The sequence below is a fragment of the Psittacula echo genome, assembly GCF_963264785.1.
Source record: "Psittacula echo genome assembly, chromosome: 4".
Taxonomy (NCBI): Eukaryota; Metazoa; Chordata; class Aves; order Psittaciformes; family Psittacidae; genus Psittacula; species Psittacula echo.
The window spans coordinates 112,491,273-112,512,857 of record NC_137738.1 but is presented as its reverse complement, the minus strand read 5'-3'; the positions used below and the strand labels follow the sequence as shown (position 1 = coordinate 112,512,857).

Sequence of the window (21,585 nt, the reverse complement as noted above, 5' to 3'; positions counted from 1 at the left end):
CAACTCCACTAAAACCAGCCAAGTTGCACTGAGATAAGAGAGAAAAGAAAAGGGAAAAAAAAAAAAGTATTAAAAAAAATCACATTTTGGCCTTGCAGAAAATTGACCAATTTGGAACGAACAGGTAAACAGTGTGTTCTTGGACAAGAGTCAGCACAGTTTGGATGATGCAGACCTTTCCATTCAAGAGTCGCACTGTTTTTTGCACCTGGTCAATTGAGGTCACATTGCAGAGCTCCAAGGCTCTGCAGAAGCCCTGCACGCTTCCTCCCCATGACGGAGGTGGCTAAAGTGGCTATTAAAATCAGTTGTTTTTCTGATGCCACCTGATTCTTAATTGCTGAAGAAATGGGGACTGAAACCACAGAAAGGGCTTTCTGGCACTGGCTAAGGAAGTATCAGTTTTTGAGGTCAGAATAACATCCCTTAAAAACACGAATCAGAGTGGTCCTTTCATGCTGCATCTTGATAAACGCAGGCAAAACATTAGCAGACTGTTTTGGTGGAGACCAGTATAGTTTTGTAATATATGTATAAAAAGACATGCACTCAGATGCATAAAAAGAATAGAAAATACTCGCAAACCTGTATTCAAATTATCCTGCAACAGTTGAATAAATCTTAGTAAATACTATCTCCCTTTTTCATCATCACTCTGAATGAGTCTTTTCTAATAAACTCATCACATGTTAAGCGAATGGAAACACAATTTTCCAACTGTTTGTGAATGGCTTGCTTCATACACAACTTTTACTCTACAGCTGATGACTTACAACCTCAATGCAAGCACTTCATCTTAACACTGGGCCACTAAGGCTTCTCAGTCAGAAAAGGAAGTCTCCAGCCACAGACTCACACTCTTTCCCATCACAGTCTCAGAGCAACAATCACTGATGCCAAAACTGGTGATTCTCTTGAGACTGGAATATGCTTTCACAAATATCTGCCAATTATCTAAACAGTTGCCAACAATACCACCCTCTGAACCATTGCTAATCATGCTGCCATCTTCTATGCAAATCAACTTTGAGATTTGTCATCTATTTTAACTGCCTGACCAGCTTCACCTGCAATTCCATGGTCTAAGCAGATGAGAAGGGAAGACAGAGATTTTCATCTATAATCACTGGATGAAATTCAAAGTTCAGCTGAAAAGCATTCTTACCTATATTTAATGGTTTCTATGGAAAAGACTTTGACATAACCACCATAGTTGCAACGAATATGATCTATGCAGTGACCTGAGCAAGGAAAGATACACCTGGAGAAGGCAATATATTCTTGCCTGCAAGACCATATGGAGAATCTCCCTTAGGCTACACATGAACCCCATGCAAGGAAATGCTCAGGACAGTGGGAGCTGTACATATTAACTAAAAGACAACACGAGTTGTACATAAGAAGGTTGAAGTCTCCAAGCAGTCAAAGATGCCAGAAAGTCCAGCTTTCCAAGGCAGGGATCTGTGCAGGCTATGACTCCTATGGGGCAAGCAGAACAGCTCACAAGGAAGCCTCTGCTGGGACATCCCTGGAAGCACCTTGCTCAGTTCCCTTCCCTGGGTTTACCCTGGAAAGCCGTTCATTCCTCAAGATCCCAGATAAGGCACACTGACAAGGCGCTGAATGAAAGCCCACACTGCCGCTGCCGGTAATGTGCTCTGCATCTACGCCTGCAAACCTCCAGCACTCAAAACCCAGCACCATCCCCATGCTTTGCACTCACAGCCTCCCAAGCAACCAAGCCCTGAATTTAATGCTCCTGTGGCACAGGAGCGTCACAGTGCACAATCCAGAGATGTTTTTCAGGATAGCATCCATAGTGGACTTCAGAATGGGAATAAGAGCTCAGTTATTCTGTATAAAAGTTTTTAACCCCTCTCCCTCCACCTCATCTGCTAACGAGGATTGCTACAAATACAACTACAAAACAAAGTGGACAAATTAGCTTTTTTGAATACATATTAGCATGCTTAAATGGACCAAATATGCATTTTGTTAGTTTGGAGTGGAAGTAGGTTTAGCTCTGGTTTTACATTTAAAAGCAGATAAGGATTGTGTGAGGAGAGAAGTCCCAACAGCTGCAGTGCCAGCAGCCAAAGGACCCCGTGCCCAAACAGCACAACAAAGCAAAGCCTTGAATTGTTTTGAGTATGGCTATTCCTACCACATCAACTCAGCAACAGGTCTCCTTTCAAGGCTTTACTCATGGAGCCTTTCATCTCATGGAAGACCCCAATGCTGTTTACTTGGAAGCTGAGCAATGCCTTGCTCCAAGGTTTCACAAGCCCCACCTGTCAGATTTTATATGTAAGTCTCCAGCTCCTAGAGTCATGTGAAAACCTTCCACCAAGACCACACACACACTGATGATGCAAGCATCCTCCTGATGGCAGAGAAAGCTTGAAACCTAGCCTCACAAGAATTAGGCATGGTAATACAGACACTGCCCCCCATGAGTAATATTAAATATATACATATATACACATGCACATATATATCCTTTTCTATGAATGCCAAGATTTTTAACAGTTCAGATTACCAATACAGGTCAGCAAAGACAGTGAGTGTTATGAGATGCTCAGGCCCGCATACTCAGGAGCTGCAGAGGACACAGCCTCACCCACTCACACAACACCCCAACCCTTTCATCTCATTTTCATCAGTACAAAACACTTCATTCAGCTTCTCCACAAATGCAAACATTTCCTTCCCAAAGAAACAACAAATTTTAGCACAGATTCATCCCTTTTTACTCTAAGCATTTAAGTCAGACTGCCAAGCTAAGTGTCTGAGCAAGGTGAGTAGTCCTCCCTGGGTCCCTCCACAGTCAATGGAGAGAAACAGAAACTCTCTGGAGGGAAATTCAGGATTGAGATGCCTACAAGAACAAGCACGTTACTAGCTTTGAATACTGCACAGAACAGTAAAAACTCACAAGCAGTGAGGCTATCACAAGGAAACCATGGCTAATGAAAGCTGACTATGCCCATCTCTGCTTCTAAACAAGATCTGGACTTCAGGGCCCCTGCTAAAATTACTCAGGATGGAAAGGCTGAATTTAGCTCCCATCCATCACCTTATCATGAGGATACAACCTTATGCTTCCTGCCACTGAGAATCTGGGAAAATGCAAAATTCTACCTCTTATCATCAAATCAGAATTAATTTCTTCTTCCTATTTTGCCTTACTTGAGGGTTAAAAAAAAGCCCTCCTTGATAGATAGCTAAATTTATGTCTTGCCAAACTGAATGTAAATGCAAGAAACAGGAAGCTTTTACTTGGAAACTGGAATTTCAAGCACTCAGTGGCAAACAATGAACCAGAGAGATAAAGATGCAATGGCAATGGTAAGGGACAGACCTGCCAAGCTTCCTGCCCACACTGACTCAAGAGCATGTGTCCTACCATGATACGGACCAGCCACACCACTTGCTTTTATTTTGGTAATTGGTATTTGTTCCTGTGAAAACCCCTATAAAAACAAGTCGGAAGACTGGACAATGGTAGACCTGCCATCTCTTATAGCCAGATCTTTTACTTAACACTTTAGCAAAAGATGTAATCAGTGCATCTTTGTCCATTTATACAATTCTCTCTGCTGCAAGGAGGATTGTATTACACTCTCCAGCAGCTGCCAGATCAGAGCATCCAACCTTCCCCATCACTTCAAGAGATTGATCTGATACTTGAAAGCACATTTGCTATTATCTACTCCAGCCCTTTGGAAATGACATTACACAGATACGGGGGGCAGGCAAATATTGCCACTCTTTTATTATTCCTGCCGATCACTTGCTTATAATATCTGAGAAGTTCCCAGGTCAATGGGATTACTTTATCTTCCTCCCCCTGCCTTTATCTCCTCCCTCACCCCCCAGGTATCCATGTCCAAATGGGACACTTCAGCAGGGGGTTTGCTTGACCCGGGTCACTCGAAGGTCAAGCTTTTCACCACTTGCTAATGCAAAGCTTCCCCCCAGCCCTCGGCAGCCTGGGGGTCCGGGGCACCCCCTCCCCATGCACCCCTCTCCTGGCTGCGGGTGCAGATGGAGGCAGCAAATGCTTCTCAGTGAAGCTACACAAGCAAAATTCGTTCCCATATGGAAACCGAAACATGTTTTATGTTTTTAAATAAACAAAGCAAAAGGAGGAGCTCCTGAAAAATCAGCTCAGCAGAGACTTTATTCCTGTACTAAACTTGAAGGATGGGAGGCTTAACTAGTTAGGAGCAAAGTGGATTATATTTTTGCCTACCAGAACGAAGATCAATTTTTATTTAGATTGATTTTAAGATTTACATGTGAGAAATTAATACAATTGGATCAAATATATACTAAAACAAATTGTTGACTCCCATGAAAGCCAATAAAACCAAAACAAATTTCACAGGTCTCACCCACTAGCATTCGAGATTTGGTTTATTTCATTATTTTTTATGTATTTATGGAGCAGAAATTTGCTTAACTCTTTTCCACTTTTCTTTTACTGAAACAATAAGACTCTGCAGAATATTTTCTGCTTGAATATTATCACCAGGATAGCATATGGCAAACTAGCAGCAGGCAGTTTATCTTCATCCTCTTTGTAAGCTAAAATTAGCACAATGCTTTTGCAACAGTGTATGATGTATTCAGACCAGTATGATATACCTAATGCTACTTCAGATTCATCCCTGGCTAACCTCCAATATCCAAGTAAATTGATTGCTAATTTTAACTGAGTATTAGTAAGTTTAGCATCAAGTTGGCATTTATCAACTTGGGAGGCACTTTTAAGTTTAATACTGTCATTTCACTTACACCAAATGCAACAGTAAATAAAATTTGTGTATTAGTAACACACTGAATTTCAATTCATCTGTATGAGGCAATTCTGATTTATATTAAAACATTACATATGGAAAGCCATGCTGCAAAATTGAATGTGCATACCCTGCTTTTCAGTGATACGATACAATTAATCATGGTGAAGAGCTGATAAACCCATGTTATGACTAACATGCTTCTCCTGCTGCAGCCTGCATTCCTGCAGACTGTTAGCTGATTACTTTATGGAGATCAGATTCAACCAAATCACCAACTTCATTTGGAGCAAATCAAACCAAGTCACCAACTTTACATTTCCTGACAATGTGGCTATAGCAGTTTTCTCTGCTTGCCAGTCTGCTCTTCAACCTGGTAAAGTATGGCCTCCTCAGGGGTATTTTAGCTGGGTTAAATATGTGGTGAGACACTAATGTTAGCACTGCTTGCTAATTTGTTTCTTGTGGCTGTAATGCCTAATGTAATGTAATAAGGAACTTAGCACAACACTCTTCCTACAGGAAGCACAGGAAAAAGGCCCTGTACTTCACAAGCATGTTTGGTTTGCCAAATTTCTTGCCAGGTTCACAGAATAAAAAAATGTATAATTGTGGGAAGCAGTCACATCCAAGCATGTGTATGAACAAACACACACAAACTTTAAATATTTATACACTGACATTCAAAGATTTGTGTGGCTCAGTCTGCTTAAAGCAGCCTTCTGCTTTACCTACAGCCCATCACAAAACTGCAACATAGCACCAAGTTACACCGAATGAATATTACCACTATTCTTGCTTTTACACAGCTGGCAGAATTTGCATGGGTTACTCCAGACACATACAGAAAAAAGAAAATGGGTGGAATTCTGCACCAAAGCCTCTCTTAGGGCATCCTCACTGCCACAGCCAGAGACAAGAGAGGATAAATAGGAGATGCTTTAGTAAGTAAAGGGAGAAGTAGTACGGCATGAACACGTTTCAACCCTATTTTATTGCCTCTTTTCCAGCCTATGGAATTTGCCAGCATGTTACCCCCTACTCTTTAGGAAGAGGCCACTACGCTCTGATGTTACAGTGCCCTGAAAGAAACTTAAATACAATTTTAAATTATGACACTCTACTTCAAGCAGTTCGGTTAATACTGACCACATTATCTTTTCCTCTGGCTCTACAAAGGCAGTTGATACAGAAGTGCATGTGCTATAATCCAGGGCCCCAAGCAGAAAGCACCAAGGTTGGGTTTCTCCCTCAGCGCTGTGCCAGGGAGGGCGGAGATGCCTTTGGCACAGCAATGAGAACAACAAAAGGTTCTCCATCCTACAAGCCTTGCTTCCATGACCTTCACTTGCTGACCAGAGAGAACTAAGATATGCCTTCTTCAAAGTCCATTGGGACACTACAGACTCCAGAATATATTTAGCATGCATCCATGTGACACTAACTGTTATTCACAGCACTGGGGGAAGATTTAAGAACCAGTTAGGTTACATCTACCACCTTTACCTCTTTTCTGAGGACATTAACGGGTGCCTCCTAGTAGGTCTTCTCCTGCCTTCCTGCAAAAGATGCATTTACAGCCCTGAGATGATACACAGTACCAAGGCTGCAAGGGCCGTTGCTCTCCTGTGGCACAGGACCAGCCACATCAAAACAAAGGGCTAAGGGACAAGTACTTCAAAAAGGCTGCCCCCACTATAATCTTATTTTCTTCTATAATGTTTCTTCTTTCTGACACCTCCACATTAGCTTCTGCAAACAGCAACCACAAAAAACTGCCTGCAAAATCTATGTCAGCTTTTCAACGCTCATGAGGAAGAAAATAAATAATATATAAATAAATATATATATATCTATATATATCATCTGTGGCTATTAGACATCAGAGATACCACCTGGCGATGAGGAAGTTCCCAAGCCACAGAGTGCAGGAGGGTGGCAGAGGGCCCTGGGGAGATAGTGCTTGCCCTGATGTGACACTGCTCCCACAGCATGTCATGGGCACAGCCAGGCTCTCCAGTGCCCTTTCTCATCTCCCAAGCCCTAGCAGCAGAAGTTCAAGCATGCCAAACCCAAGATGCAAATGCTGCATGGAGAAGGCATCATGGCTAAAGAGACAAGTCAGAGAGATAGAAGGTTTTACCAACAACACCGTCTTTCAAAGACCTGCCAAAGCAGCGTCAGGCATTTGCTTAGTCACAGCCTTGCAATCCCATACCAGCTCAGGGAGAAGAGACATTGGGCCTCTCCCTCTGGTATTTCTCATGGCACTGACTTGTGGGTCACCAGGCCAGAGGGAAGCGGTCCCCGATGAATTATACAGTGGCCACCACTACAAGCCACAGGGGCTGCCCCCATTGCCCACAGAAGGTCCCATCTCATTCAAAAAGAGAATAAAAAAAAGCCTGTATGCATCAAAGTGCTTAGAAAAAATGATGTCAGCATCTTACAGCGTTGATCCTATTAATTAATCCCTGGAAGAATGCCCCCTCACCCACAAACATATAATGTAATGCTGGCTTAATCTTACCTAAAAAAAAAAATACAATGCAATAAGATTACTAGTCTGACTCTTCTAACTGTTACAGCACTGCTTAATCCTGCATTTCAGTGCTTTAACAAGCTCCTACAATACTGTAAGGAGTTTATCAGAGCAGTTGCCGAGACAAGGACTTATGTTTTAAACAATATAATTCCACTGCCTTTTGTGCTCTTCACATGTTATGTTTATACAATGACTTTCATCCTGCAAGATCTCAAAGCCTACTGCCTGTTCCTGTTTCCACTGAAGTCTTTCAGGTTTCATATTGGAGCAGGATTAGAAATGAAGAAGAAATATATAAATACATACATACATACATACATATACATATATATATGGGGAGTCATAGCAGCAAGATCTGCAGAGGCAGGGGCTCACCCCTCCCATCCCCAAATGCAGCTGGGACAGGCAACACCAAACTGGCCCCCTCCTCCCAAAACACTGCAAGAGAACCACCCTGCCCAAATAACCAGCTATGAATGTGACCTGTGAAAGTATTGTCCCCCCCATCCCTGCAATAACTTTGCCTTCATCCCCAGGTCCCTCTCCCACCAGTACGGGGTGCCATGCTCTGGCAACACGCACCGGCAGCCACACATTTCCCAGTCTTTGCTGGCTATAGACATATTAAGCTTCCCACGGAATAGGAGAAGAAAGCTCTGCTCCCTCCCTGTAATTATCAAATCAGCCCGAAAATGAGGAAGAATTGAGAATCCTCATTATAGCACATCATAAAACACAGCGAGGTCTCGCGCTCGCTGGATGTTACTGGCACAGTCTGCCAACAAAACTTTACAAAGAGCGCAGGATTTCATGTTTGCAGAGATATTAAAGTCATAAAAGGGGAAATTTGTATTTTATTTTCCCACAGCCTAAATGAAGGTGAACCAAGCAAATTTGGCAAAGAGCGCTAGTCAGATGCCATTTCCCACAGCAGCATGGTATTTTCCTCTGGGAATAAAACATTCTCCTTCAACTACTGTTTATAACTCTTATCAGTTCAACAGCAATAGAGCCATCAAGTCCAATATCTTGTGGAAAAAAGTCAAGGTCAACAAGTACTTGCATTTTCGTTTATCTTTAGCTGCAATTGCTACTGACATTCAATTGGGTAATAAACATGAGGACTGTCAAATGCTCTCAGCAAACAGGTGATCCAAAAGCTATCAGAGAGGAAGAGGCTACCGCCAGGTAATCAAACAATTCTGTTGCAACAATTATGATTTGAGTGCATTCATTTACAGAAGCAATCACCTGTCAAATTTGAATGAATAGCGTCAAACCATTCCCACCACCAGGGTAATAAGGGCAAGAAAATACAAACTATGTCTACTTTATTCCCAACAAAAGCATGCCAGCATCAGCAAGAGCCATCAAAAAAACAAAAAGATAAATAAAAAAAAAATCCAGTTTCTTATTTCCTGAATTAAATTTTATAAAATTATTTTAACATAAAAACCGGGGGAGATCAGCCCAAGTAGCTCGATCTCATGTCAGTCTCTCCCAGGAGCAATAATGGGTGTTTAGGAAAACCATAAAGAAAGGGGGGGAAACACCAAAGTGGCTGTGCCACGGCTCTGACAATCAGCACTTGGGCAGCTTCCTGAGCCAGCAGCTGCATCTGGACCAGGGTTTTTAATAGCTACAGAAGAACCTATTTTTCCACGAATTGGTCTAATCTCTTTTTGTCCCTTGCTGACCTCCGGAGCACACTTTAGCAATAAATTTAACCCACCATGTAAAACATTTTTGTTTGTTTTAAATCTGCTAATGCTCTAGAAAGCTCCTGTGCCATGAACATGCACCCTTAGTTCTTGCCTTATGGGACAAGCACCCAGTTTCTCCATATAAAACGCATTATTTTAAAGTCTTCTCTTCCAAACTCAGTCATATTTTCTTCCCCTCTCCCAACTTCACGTGAGAAGTAGGAAAATGCAGCCTGATGGCACACCTTGTTGCATCACTAATCCAAAACCACTGCATGTTTATGAGCTTACACTCACCATCACAAAATGTTTCTCAAAAGCAGGGGCTAGCTCAGGAGCATGACTTTGCTCTTTTAACTTCCAATTTAAAGAGGTCAATGACACACACCTGAAAGTCACACTCTGCCTGCATCAGACAGCAAAAGACTCAGCTGAAGCCACAAAGACCTGGAGAGGCAAATGGGGATAGGGTTGGTGCCTTCAAGGTGGGAAGCACATGGACCAGATGGGAAGCTCATTGGTTTCCATGAGCCACAGCAACCTGAAGGAGCATGACCAGGATGTGTAAGGGAAAAAAGAATCCAACAGAATTTTTCTAAGAAACAGTTGTCTCAAGCAACAATTTTTCTAATCAAATTGAATCAGTGATCTTCAGAACATAACTAAGGTCCTGTTAAAAAGGGGTATCTTGGACACTGGAAACTTCAAAACTGTTTGTACAGCTACTTGCAACCAAACCTCTCTCTACCTTATTCGAAGAAAAAAGCAAGATGCCCTTCAGTCCAACACCTGAGTTTTTAGGTAATGTCCTAAGAGGTGATTTAGCACTGTGGTATTTTCTATCTCTTTTCCCTGCTTGGCATATTCAGGATCTTGTCCTCAGTAACACATCCAGGGCTGTGCAGACATACTCTGCGGCCTGTAAAATCCCTGCACTGCTGGTATGATGCTCAGTTCAGGGTCAGCGCCGTGTTCTTCTTGTATACTTAGACTTGTGCACACAGCCACACAGATGTTTAATGGGTTAAACATGTTTAAATTTAGAAAAACCTGCCAAGAAAAAATAAAAAGGACTCCAGCACATGAATTTTGCTGCTTGATTACAGACCAGCTGAGAAGTCAGGAATATTTGTATTTCCATAGCCACTTTAAAGGTAAACACTTCCCAAAGTCTTTTTCCCTCCTTTTGCTCTGCCAGCAACCCCAGTGATCTCGCCTCTCTGCTCCCCTCCCAGCTGGAAGCTTTTCCTAAGCAAAGACTGAAAGTCGAATTAAATCGTGCTGAAATGGTTGTGCTGGTTTTGAACTGCTTATTATCTCGGGGGGCTGACCTGAAAAACAAGTTGGTACTTAGATGGAGAAATTCAGGTTTCCCCTGAAAGGCAAATGGGAGGAAGGAAGGTTTTTACAAGGAAAAGAATTAGTTTACGACTACGCTACCCACAATTTAGGCAAAACAAGCAACATTTATAAGTATTTAAGTTAGCTTTGCCAAAGTGAAAAGCAAAACGCTTGTTAATAACAGACGTTTGAAGCTAATGTGAACAATTAAAATAAATCCTGACACTGAGAATAGATTGATGCTCAAATCATGACAGACACCCGCTTCCAAGCAAGGACTCTCTCGCATGCACCATACTGGAAGTATAACCCTGCCTAGCTGAGGCTCGAAGGCTTAATGCTGCCGAAATCTAACTTTAACAGCTGAATCAGGCTGATGAGATCCAAAAGGAAAAAAAAAGAAAAGAAAAGAAAAACCAAACCAGAAGGAGGAAAAAACCAGTTTCACGCCCCCCGGCTTTAGAGCAGAATGATAAATTGACATCGTGTTGTTATGAGCATAATCCTCAACCACTCAATCACTGTTAAAAAATAAAACATGATTCTGGAGAGATAAAAATAATTAATGCTGGTGCTGCCGAAGAATATGCACCTACACGAAGAGTTCCAAATAAATATGGGGCTGTTTTAAATCTCGTATCTCACGTCAAAGGAAGAGGGCACAGGTGCTCACGCAGATTTAAAGCAAACCGAGCACTGCCCGCTTGATGGAAAGGCAAGAAAAGAAGAGGGGATGGCAGAGCCTCAGCAAGAAAACTGATACCACTCCATTGCCAAACAAGCCTATTACGCTTAATTCGGGATTCACAATACATAAAGCACCAGGAAAAATACCGGGAGCTGCCCCTGTTGACTAATGCCCTGTCTTTTCTAATCGAGGGTCACATCCAGTCTAACCGATCGCATGATAATGGCATCAGAAAAGGTCAATCAAAGACAAGCCGAAGCTTCCACTGCCTGGCTGACCTTCAGAGCTTGTGACAAATTGCTATCAGTCAATGTCAACTAATGACAGCGGCTCTTTGGCTAATCAATTGTTCTAAAAATGATCAAGAAAACTACTCGCAGGACAGCTCATTTTCACATCAATGCCTGTGAAGTATGAAAAGCTCATTTTTTTTGAGTTTTTAATAAGCTCATAAGTAAAGCAGTTACTTGGTAACAGGGGTCACCTTAGTGAAAAGACAGAACCTTTGTCTGCCTTTTACATATTCTTTTATTACCATATTATAGTAAAAATATGCCATGCCATTACTATGCCAGAGGGCTACATAATAAAGTAGGCAATACTTCATACTTTTTTTTTTTCTTTTTTGAGATAAATACTTCTGTGTTTTTGGGGCCTCTGTTTGGATGTAAATAATTGTTGATGTACTCTCCACGCATTTAAATGCAAAGCAATCACCACCAACACACAGGTGATGTGCCCACTTACTACTCACCCAAACCTCACGTCGATAGAGGGGGTAGCAAAAGCCACGCTGCAAAATCCAGCGGTGCTGCTGGGAAGCTAAGGTCTAACAGCAGAGATTTTGTTCTTAAACCCACCCATCCCATGCGAGCGCAACTTATTCCAACTATTTCCGACAGAATTCACATTTGGTAGGAAAACCGCATGCTCCAAAACCCCCAAAGCCCTGCAAAAGCAAACAGACATTTCCGCCCTGGAAGGATTCTGTGTATAAAAGCCACCATGGAAGTGCACAAAGACTTGGGCTGTGGGACATGTATCACGCTTCTCCGTGTATATCAAAGGTGTGGCTGTGGACTGGAGATTTGTCTATCCCTTCATCATACCTGCTTCTCCCAGCATCATCATCATCTACTTCTCAAAGCCCCACAACCAGGCCACACTTGAATCCACGTTCATGCAATAGATACTACCAAAACAACAAATCCACACCTTTGGTCTAAGGCTTGAGACGAGCAGGCACAATTACACTTTGCTTTTCCATAAGGAGAGCATTAGGCAAAGTACACCACAGGCCATCACATCACAAGAAGCCTCCTGAGAAGACACTATATTGAGAGGGAGCAAGGAGCTATTGCTTCAGCATGGCACTGCTTTTTACTTGGGTTTACATCATTACGTGAGTGACTCTCACCTACAGCACCTGTACTGCCAAAAAGGATTTACCTCGAGTAAAACACCTCTCGCCAACCCAACCACCCCCAAAGCAATCCCCCACCTCACCATTCAACATGGAGAACGGGGGGGGGTTAGAAGCACTAAACAAGAAACATTAAAACTTTTGTTTTCATCGGAGAAACTGCAAAGTGACAGCAGTTTCAGGTTACACCCTAAACCTGCCTCGCTATGGTAGTTTTTCAAATTAAAATATCTTCTGTGGCCTCAGCCACTCTCGAGCCGTCCATAGGCAAGAAAGAAAGGAGGCAGGGCAACACTTAAGCTCAGCCATAATTGGAAGTATGTGAAAAATGAAGTGTCAGTTCGGTCAATAAAGGGCAAAGGTGAAGGGGAACTGCAGCCCAAACTCGGTGCGAAATGTGCTCATTAAGACACCCAATCCGCGGGCTCCTGCCCACCTATCCCATTAGTCATCGGCCATCTGACCGCTTCAAATGCCTCCCCGCTCTTATTACTTTTCTTCTCCCATGTTAAAAAAAAAAAGGCGAGTTGGTATATAAATCCTTGCTCAGTCATCTGGAACATAATGTGGCCCTTCTCTCCCCCTCCACCCGGCTCTGTCGCCTGCCTTCGCAGCCTCCAAACAACCGCCTTGAGATTCCCGGCAATAATAAACGCGATTGCCTTTTTGCCTAAAGGTTGCCTGAACTCCTACAAAAGCCTGGAAAAAAACCCATTGCAGCCATTGATACATTTTTATAAAGAAATATCGCTGCTTTCTACTCCCGCCTTGAAAGAGCAACAATTATTTGGAGGTTAAAAAAATGTTTTGAACCCAGGCCGAGCCTTGCACAAAAAAAAACGGGAAAGAAACAATACGCACAAATAGGAGACACTGATGGATTATTTTTCTTTTGCTTTTAAGCCGTGTAGGAGAGCTAAACATGGGAATTAAAGAGCCTCACTCTGGATTAAAAGTCACTGTACCACAGCTTTGTTCAGTGTCCTCCTGGCCTCACTACTTGAAAAACAAACAAAATAGATCTGCTAATACCCCAAACTGGAATCTTTTAAAGTTAGAATATGCGGTAAATTAAAGCAGTGTTGCTGTGAGCATCACCCGCCTGCACCCAAGAACTTGCTTCTCTTTGGTTTTTAATAGAATTTAACAAGTTCTCTCTCCAATGTCTGAATTCAGACCTCTTTGCACCATTTGATGTCAGACCTCCGAAGGCCCTTCATGATAACTTCAGAGCAATGGGAAAATAGCCCATAAAACTTTTTCATAATATTATTCTGCATTCCTGTACTATAACCATCCCCTACGATGACACAATACCAGGCCTTTATAAGAGGTTGTGTCAACGTGCTATGCAATAACATATCCTGCTGTTCAGTGGCACGAGACCCCAGAACAGCTCCCTAGCAGTTAAATATGGATTTCTACAACAGATCGAAGCAGCTGGGATTCAGTACTATTTCCTAAGTAAATAAATTTACATGGTCAAAAAGACTTTAAAATGCGTACAGGAAAGAGCATCTCTCTCATGTTTTCAAAGGTAACGTGTTGTACATAGGGACATAAATAGGTTAAAAAATGCACTTTGTGAGGATTAAAAGCAGTAATGAATCAGGTAAAGAAGAAAAAATCCCCAAAAGTCCAAGAATAGACCTCGACACAGTCTGGGTTAAGGGCTGAGGAAGAAAACTTTTGTTAAGGGGCTTAAGCTTTCCAATCTGTGTGCCTCTCTAAAAATGCAAAGCTCACACTCGTATCCTTGTGATACCTGCAGCCAGGTTGGAAAAATGGCCCAGAAGGTGCTTCTAGCTACCCCAACAAGGGAAGTAGGTTGTGGGAACAACCTAAAAATAGACAGCTTTAGAGGGTGATATTTCTGGTGATTAGTTTTGTTTTTTTAAATGGCAAACGCACTCTTGACAGATGGAACCAAGAGGAACTTTTACAAACTCCTAAAAATAGGGAAGCCCATAATATACCAAATATATGTCACACAACTTATGCATCTCGAGTTAACGCCTGTGCTTGCAGGCATGAGCATGGGGGTCCCGAGCCTTTTGCTGCCACCCTTCCGTGGAACCTGGCTGCTGAGGCAGTGCCACGCTGGCCACTCCTGCTGCCAAGCAAAGCATCCAGCAGAGGTGAGTACGTGAGTTTACCCATAGTGTTGCCACTCCTCATATCAGGCCACAGAAGAAAAGCCTCCAAATCACGCATTGTGAACCTAAATGTAATTAGGGAGAGGCAGGATATTTGCTATCTTTTACTTCTCTTCCCCTTTGGTCTTTCAGGATGGTGGGTTTTGACTTCTTCCCCATGTGGGAAGGCTAAAACCACGCTTTTTTTACACAAGGTGTATATGCAGGCATGAGCGTGCTTTAACAAATGAGATTTCCTCATAATCTCAACCTTCAGAGAGCTTTGAGCAAACAAGACCTAAAGCAAGGCTCAGCGAGACCACCAACACCCTTCCTGCATCTCCATTCCTCAAAAAAAAAAGCCATTTCCATAGGTGGCACGTGGCCTGAAGGCAAGTCAGACCCCTGAAGACAGGGTTGCCTTTCCAAAACTCCTTTCCCAAACTTGACCTGAGAGCTCCAGTCAGCAAATTCCCACTATTGTTCACTCTTCGCTAAAGTTTGCCTTCTCCGTGAAACACATCTACCAAGTGCTGGCAGCCTCCGCAAACCATACTCAGCTATCTGAACCAACTAAAGCACCACTGACAAGTCTTTCTGCAGATAGATATTTAATAGGATTCAAGCTCTAAAGTCCCTTTAGAAAACCCTTCCTGACCGAAGTTTTATAGCATGCACCTTGCTAGGAGCCAACCAGGACAGTGATGATAAAACATCAGATACGACTGGCACTCACCACTAGAAAAATGCCACATTTAAGAGAAAATGAAGCCTGAAAAATCTTTTAAAAGTACATCAGGAATTGAGCAGCTCAATTTCCAAAGAGCCCAAGCGTTTTAGGAGCACGCTGGCAAGCCTACCCACAGATGTTTTGTCCACATACATATATACATAAACACATGCACATCCATCTGATGAACAGCCCTAACCGAGTACAAAGAAGTCCTCCAAATATTTAGTTCAAAGACTATTTTTGCAGCAGCTTTTTCACTCTTAAAAACCCCGTGGATTTAGTTTGTTCCGAAAGCAAGCGGCTCTAATGAACATGTTGACACCACTTCAACTATAGCATTGTGAACAGCACCACTAGAATATATACGTATACATACTTGAAAGAAAAAAGGCCCCCTGAATTTATGTTGCATATCATTTTCCAGTAAAAGTCAGAGGTCAGAAGGTTACCAGTTTCTGCCTCAGCTCTGAAACAGTTTACTATTCCAGGCCCCATTTTTACTAGGCTACACTTGCGACGAAATCAGCAACTTTTCTTTAAACAATAAAGTGTCTCAAATACTTAAAATTCTATAAAGAGATGTTATTCACCATGTACGTTAGGTCCATACATATAAAAAATTAAAATATACTGGTTTAGTTTAAAAACTAATCTTGTTAAATGCAGACTTTGCAATGCTAATCAGTACTGTTCAACCTTTTTTTGGAAACACAATTCCTTTGTTGTCTAACAGCACTCGAATGAAACATGATCATAAAACCAGATTTAAAAGTATATACCTATTGTGAGTTCAGAGCCAACTTCAATAAAGCACTCTCTTTTATATTCAGATTAAGGATCCTTTTTAAATTTTAATTGCATTAAATTAACACTAAATCCACTGCAGTTGGTCTCTTTAGAAAAAGTATGGAGTATTTAAACAGCTTCTCAGAAAAAGAAACCCCAAAATTTCAGCTTTTTAGACTTCAGAGCTTCTGTGTCAGTGCTAATCATTTGTGGTATGTCCCACTTCACTTGTACCAAGCTTGTTTCATACTTGTCCTGCTAAATCAGTTGCTCTGGCCTGGCACTCAAACAAAACATTTTTTGCATTCAAGTAAATTGGAATTGAGTAAAAACAGTAAATAAAAGCACTGCTCCAGATTTTGTAAAATGGGCCAGCTGACAACTGTACATACAGCAAAGTTTTGATGGCATCTTTGAAATATTAGTATGCATTTCTGCAATCTTAATTACATTTTCGTTTGAAGATTTCATCTTCTAACCCATTTGAATGAAGGGAAAAAAAAACCTCACCAACTTCTCATTGCTTATTTTTATTAAGCATACTGCAAATCTGGTACATATGTTGCTCTAACACGTGCCTGCTGGCAGGGTCGAAGAAATAAAGATGCCAATCCTTCTTATAGGAGGAGATGGTAAAAAAAGTGTCAAAAAAAAAAGGAAGATGGACCTTTCTCAGCACAAACCCCCTAATACCCAAGCACATTTCAACATTGGAAAGAGATTAACCAGTCCCTGAGTGCCTCAGTGAGCGCTTGCCAGCTAAGAAAGCATTAGGGCTCCATTCCTACCTTGCTCACTGCTGTTGTCCCCACTGTGCGATGTGTGTCCCCCGCTGGAAGGTCCGGGGGTTCCCCCCGAGCGCGTTGATGCCGTATCATCATGGTCTCTGTTCCAGGAGGGCTGCAGGGCCCAAAAAATAAGAAGTTAAAACCTAAGATGGGGAAGCAGTGCCCATTTCGCGTGTTCCTGGGAGAGCCATCCTCATGCCCAGACCCGCGGGAAAAGGCTGGCAAATACATCCCCCAAATTGCTCCTTTTCAAATGGCTGGATCGCCTCTCCCCAGCAAAAATAATATACTCTGGAATATGTTTACCATCTAAATAACCCCAAGCTTTATTACCATAGAAAACAGAAACATTCCTGGCAAGGCGGGGGGAGCAGGAGGAGAGCCAGAGAGCGAATCGCTGGCACTGGGCTCCAACTATATTTTTAGCATCCGCAAACCCTCTGGCGTAACAGCCTGCTAACTCCGCAAAGGCGGAATGAGAGTGATGGTCGAGAGCGGCGCCGTTTATATAGGCCTCCCATTCCTCATATGAGGCCAACGTGGAAGAGCTTAAAGACTTTGCTGGCAATTAGGCCTGGGTCCATAATAGCCGAGATGTGTCAGCTGTTTGCCGGATGGTATATGGCAAATGGACCAGGCATGGGGACAAAAAAGAAATGAGAATAACAATGGCTTCACATAGGCTGTGTACACTCAGCCCCATGCAGAGCCTCCTTGTACTATTGAACAGAAAACAGATGTTGCTTCTTATCACTGGGTGCATTTGAAAGTAACATTCAGATAGGAAAAATTGGCTGTAAATTAAATTCTTAGGGAAAACAATCGTGGCAACACTCCTCCCAAGTCTCCCTTTATCACCAGAGAAGATTTTAATTAGCTTTTAGTACTAGCTTTTAAAAACATCACAGAGACTCACTGGTCATCCTGCACGGCCTTCTGTGCATAATTGAATAGTTTCTTCTTTATCATGAAGCAATATTGCCCACTGGAAATTATTGCCAAAAAGAAAACCCTCTTGTTTACAATGCACACACATAAGTCTATTGGATTTAAATCATACCACAGTACAAGCCAAGTCTGTGTACTATTAAAGTTGACTGATACTTCCAGCTTTTTGATAAATCTACCAATAGGCTAAAACCTTGCCATTTAATACAGCATTCACACATAGCTGAATGAGATTTAAGGTGATGCAGATGAACTTTGCACACACATGCACAGACACGGAGAAGGAAAATTAAGACAAAAAAGTCTAATCTGAGACAGAAGATAAATAGGATTAGAAAAGCTCAACTTTTTTCCAGAAAAGAGAAATCTCTCTTCCATTTCTTTATAATCCTGGTTACAGCCATGATACATGATTACAATTAAAGAAAGCAAGGCCCAGAAAACACCGCATGAATATTTTAAACCAATTATTATGCATATTCCTTTAAGAAAAAATAAATAAAAAGTGCTAATTGATCTGGTGATTCTGTGATTGAAAGAATGATGTGTGAACTGTGAAAGAAATGCTTTTTTTTTTAACAAATACGCATTCTCAGGCATACCAAAAGAATGCTGTAAGAGGTAATCTGTAACACATGCTCAGAATGCAAACAGTTAATGCATAAATTTTCAGTTTGTACAACTGCAGCTTTAAAAGAGGGACTTGTTTATTCAGAGCTCTGCAGAAAGAATGGTACAGCACCCAGGGGACAGACAATGCCAAGCACAAAGCCCTGGTGCCTCAACATGTAAAAGGATGTTTCTCTATGTGCTACAAATCCCACTTGAAAATATAATTAGAAGGAGAAAATGGCAAACTATTGCATTAACTGTAATTGAACAAAAGACCAGCAAGGCATGTGGGAGGTTGCAGGAACCCGTGGGAGTTCCAGGATGCATCAGATCCTACGAGTGACATCTCCAGGGCACTCTCATTCTATTTATGTTGTCCCTCACTACTATTGTTGACTAGTGAGCTGACTTGTAATTAATAGAAAAGCTGCAGATAACAAGGTAAAATATAGAGCGCTGCACTAACCTCAGCAGAAATGTTTATTAATCTGATTAAGAATACAACTCCGAAGGCTGGGAGGGGAGGGGAAAAGAGTGGGGGGTGCAGAAAAGAAGAGGCTTCGGACTGAAGAATTATACCATGTTGTGCAGGAAACGGCCCTCCTTTATGCAACAACAGACCTGATATATTCACTATCTTTTAATGAGCTCCCCTGATTTATTCAGCTCTGTTCAGTTCCCTCCCCCACTTTTCTACTGTGCGGGATGTAGATTAATTCAATGCTTAATTGTTTAGTAAATTCAATTTTCCACATTCTATTCTGCATAGCTTTAGCTAAGGTTCTTAAATCTTCAGCGGCGAGCCCTGAGCCCAGTGTTTGTGATCTGTGCCTACCTTTTTTCATCACCATTTTTCTTCCTCCACCACTTAATTCACCATGAAAAGATTTTCCTTGCTGGAAAGTCTGATTCCGCTATGATCTGTGAGGCATTCCGATTCATTGCATTTTCATTGTGTTGAGTCTTAGATGCTGGGCTCCTCTTTTCTCACAGCTATCGCCACATTATACAGGCACTCATGCAAGAAATGTTGGATTCCACCTCAGTTTATCAAAATTTTGTGCATCCTAGATGTTTACATTTCTGTATTCAGAAGCAGGAGTTAATATTTTCCACCTAATCTCACTTTTATTAAGCTATTATTTTTATGGCCTGTTAAAAACGAATCTGCTCGGGATACTCCTAACTTCTTTTTTTTCCTGGCTGCCTCCATCTATTAGCATTTCAAAAGTATTTGTATTTAACTAAGCATCTCAAGTCTTAAGAGACTAGGAATTACATCTTTAGTCAGTTTATTAAACATGATGAAAGATTAGCTATCAAAGTTCGTATGCAAATTCTTCAGAGATAACTGTGTTGAAAGCTGCATTATTTTTTTAAACAGACGCTACTCAGCCCCAGTTCCAAAAACATCTCTCTCCACCAAGGGAAGATAGATCCAAAGCACAAAACCAAGTGCAATTTTTCTTCTCCTGACTATTCCAGCAAAGATCCCCCATCCACAAAAGCAGGGAGCCAAGTGCAACATTAATCTTATCCTTTTTTTATAATCTTCCAAAGAACTTTTAAGACAACAAAGCCTCTAAACCAACTTGCAAACTCCCGATCCTCCAAGTGCTTTTACATTAAATTGTTTCTGACAGGGACATGCCAAATATTATTATTTTTCACACTACGAACCACCTCCCTCTTTCGCAGAAATACTTCCAGCGCTAGTTAGAGAAAACTCTGACAGTAGTCATGACAATCTATTCCTACATAGAAATAGAAATGCCTCACTTATTTATTTCCCTTCTCCAAGAAGCTGCGGTTTAGCACTTGACAGGGCTCCTTAGCGATGATAGTGATGTTTTTAAAACTCACTGTACAAAGGCTGCCGTAAACAGGAATGAATCCCACGTCACTTTCTACGTGGAGATACCACATTCCCACTAATCATGGGCTCACAGAGAGAAACTAGAAGACTTGCTCCCCATTTCTGCAAATGAGCTATGCCCCTTGCAAAAGCCACCTGGCTCGCGGGTTAAAGCTGAGACCTGAGCTTGGCCAGAGCCGAACAACTTGGGATGAGCCAAGGGATCTCTGTGCCTCAGTTTCTACAGCAGGAACAACAAATAATCCTCAAAAGAAACAAAAGGGGGAAAAAAAGAAAGAAGGAAAAAAAAAAAGAGGGCTGCACTTATCTACAGCACGGATATTGTTGGGGGATTAAATTAATTAGCGACTGTAAAACAAGTTGAGTTCTTCCAAAGGGAGACTTTAGAGAAGTGCAAAGTAATATAAATTAATCACTCCATTACGTAGGCTGGCTCATTCCAGAGGAGGGTCTCAGCCACGTGGTCTTGACAATACTGTATAAATAAGGATAATGGCCCATTATGACTTAGGCTTATACATTAGTCACCATTTAGCCAAGAACAGACACCAAGGTATGGACTGGGACTCACTGATAATCCTTTTTTTAGTAGCTTTAATCTTTCTCTTCCAAGCTCTCCCCTGAAACTGAAAGTTCCAGCCCAAATCTTTGCAAAATCAAGAATACATGAGCAAAACTGAGAATATGCCAGCAAAATCATTATGGGATTTTGAGGCTGGGCTGTAAGTTCCCATGATTTAAACAGGTTTTGCACCACTGCTTTTCTCATTGGTCAATAGTTTCTAGTGCCAAAATCATGGTCCAGCTAGTGACTGATTGAGTCATGGTCGCGTGACTGATTTAAAATAAAAGAGGATTCAGGTGTCCTAATGCTGTACCACTTTAAGGGCAAAAGATCTTTTACAAGGGATGTTTTATCTTATCCCATGACATTCAAAATACATTTCCTGGCTTTTGTTTTGTTTCTGAAGCTTGTTGAGTACTCCGACACAAGCCAGGAAAAAAAAGGTAAGAAGAAGAAAAAGGAAAGAAAGAAGGAAAGGAAGCAACAAAAATATCTGTGTATTTAAGCGATCCCAGAAGCACCAATTGCCTCCCATGACCATTACCAGGTGCTTCATCCACTTGGGGGATATGCTGGGCTGAAAAGCGCAATCCCTAGCAGGTACCAGCACAACGGCCCCATCAAAAGGAGGACCACATTT

At 41.8% G+C, this 21,585-nt stretch overlaps 1 protein-coding gene across 7 annotated transcripts in view; it reads right to left on the bottom strand.

Annotated features, from left to right (window-relative positions):
* MEIS1 (Meis homeobox 1) overlaps positions 1 to 21,585 on the bottom strand; it is a 109,144-nt gene that overhangs the window by 64,460 nt on the left and 23,099 nt on the right. For all 7 annotated transcript variants that reach the window (XR_013956730.1, XM_080616829.1, XM_080616831.1 and 4 more), the window contains one exon: positions 16,945 to 17,056. Coding sequence is in view for 6 of the 7 variants with exons in the window: in XM_080616829.1 (XP_080472955.1) it covers positions 16,945 to 17,056 (112 nt within the window). In the remaining variant the exon portion in view is untranslated. The remainder of the gene's footprint in view (positions 1 to 16,944; positions 17,057 to 21,585) is intronic.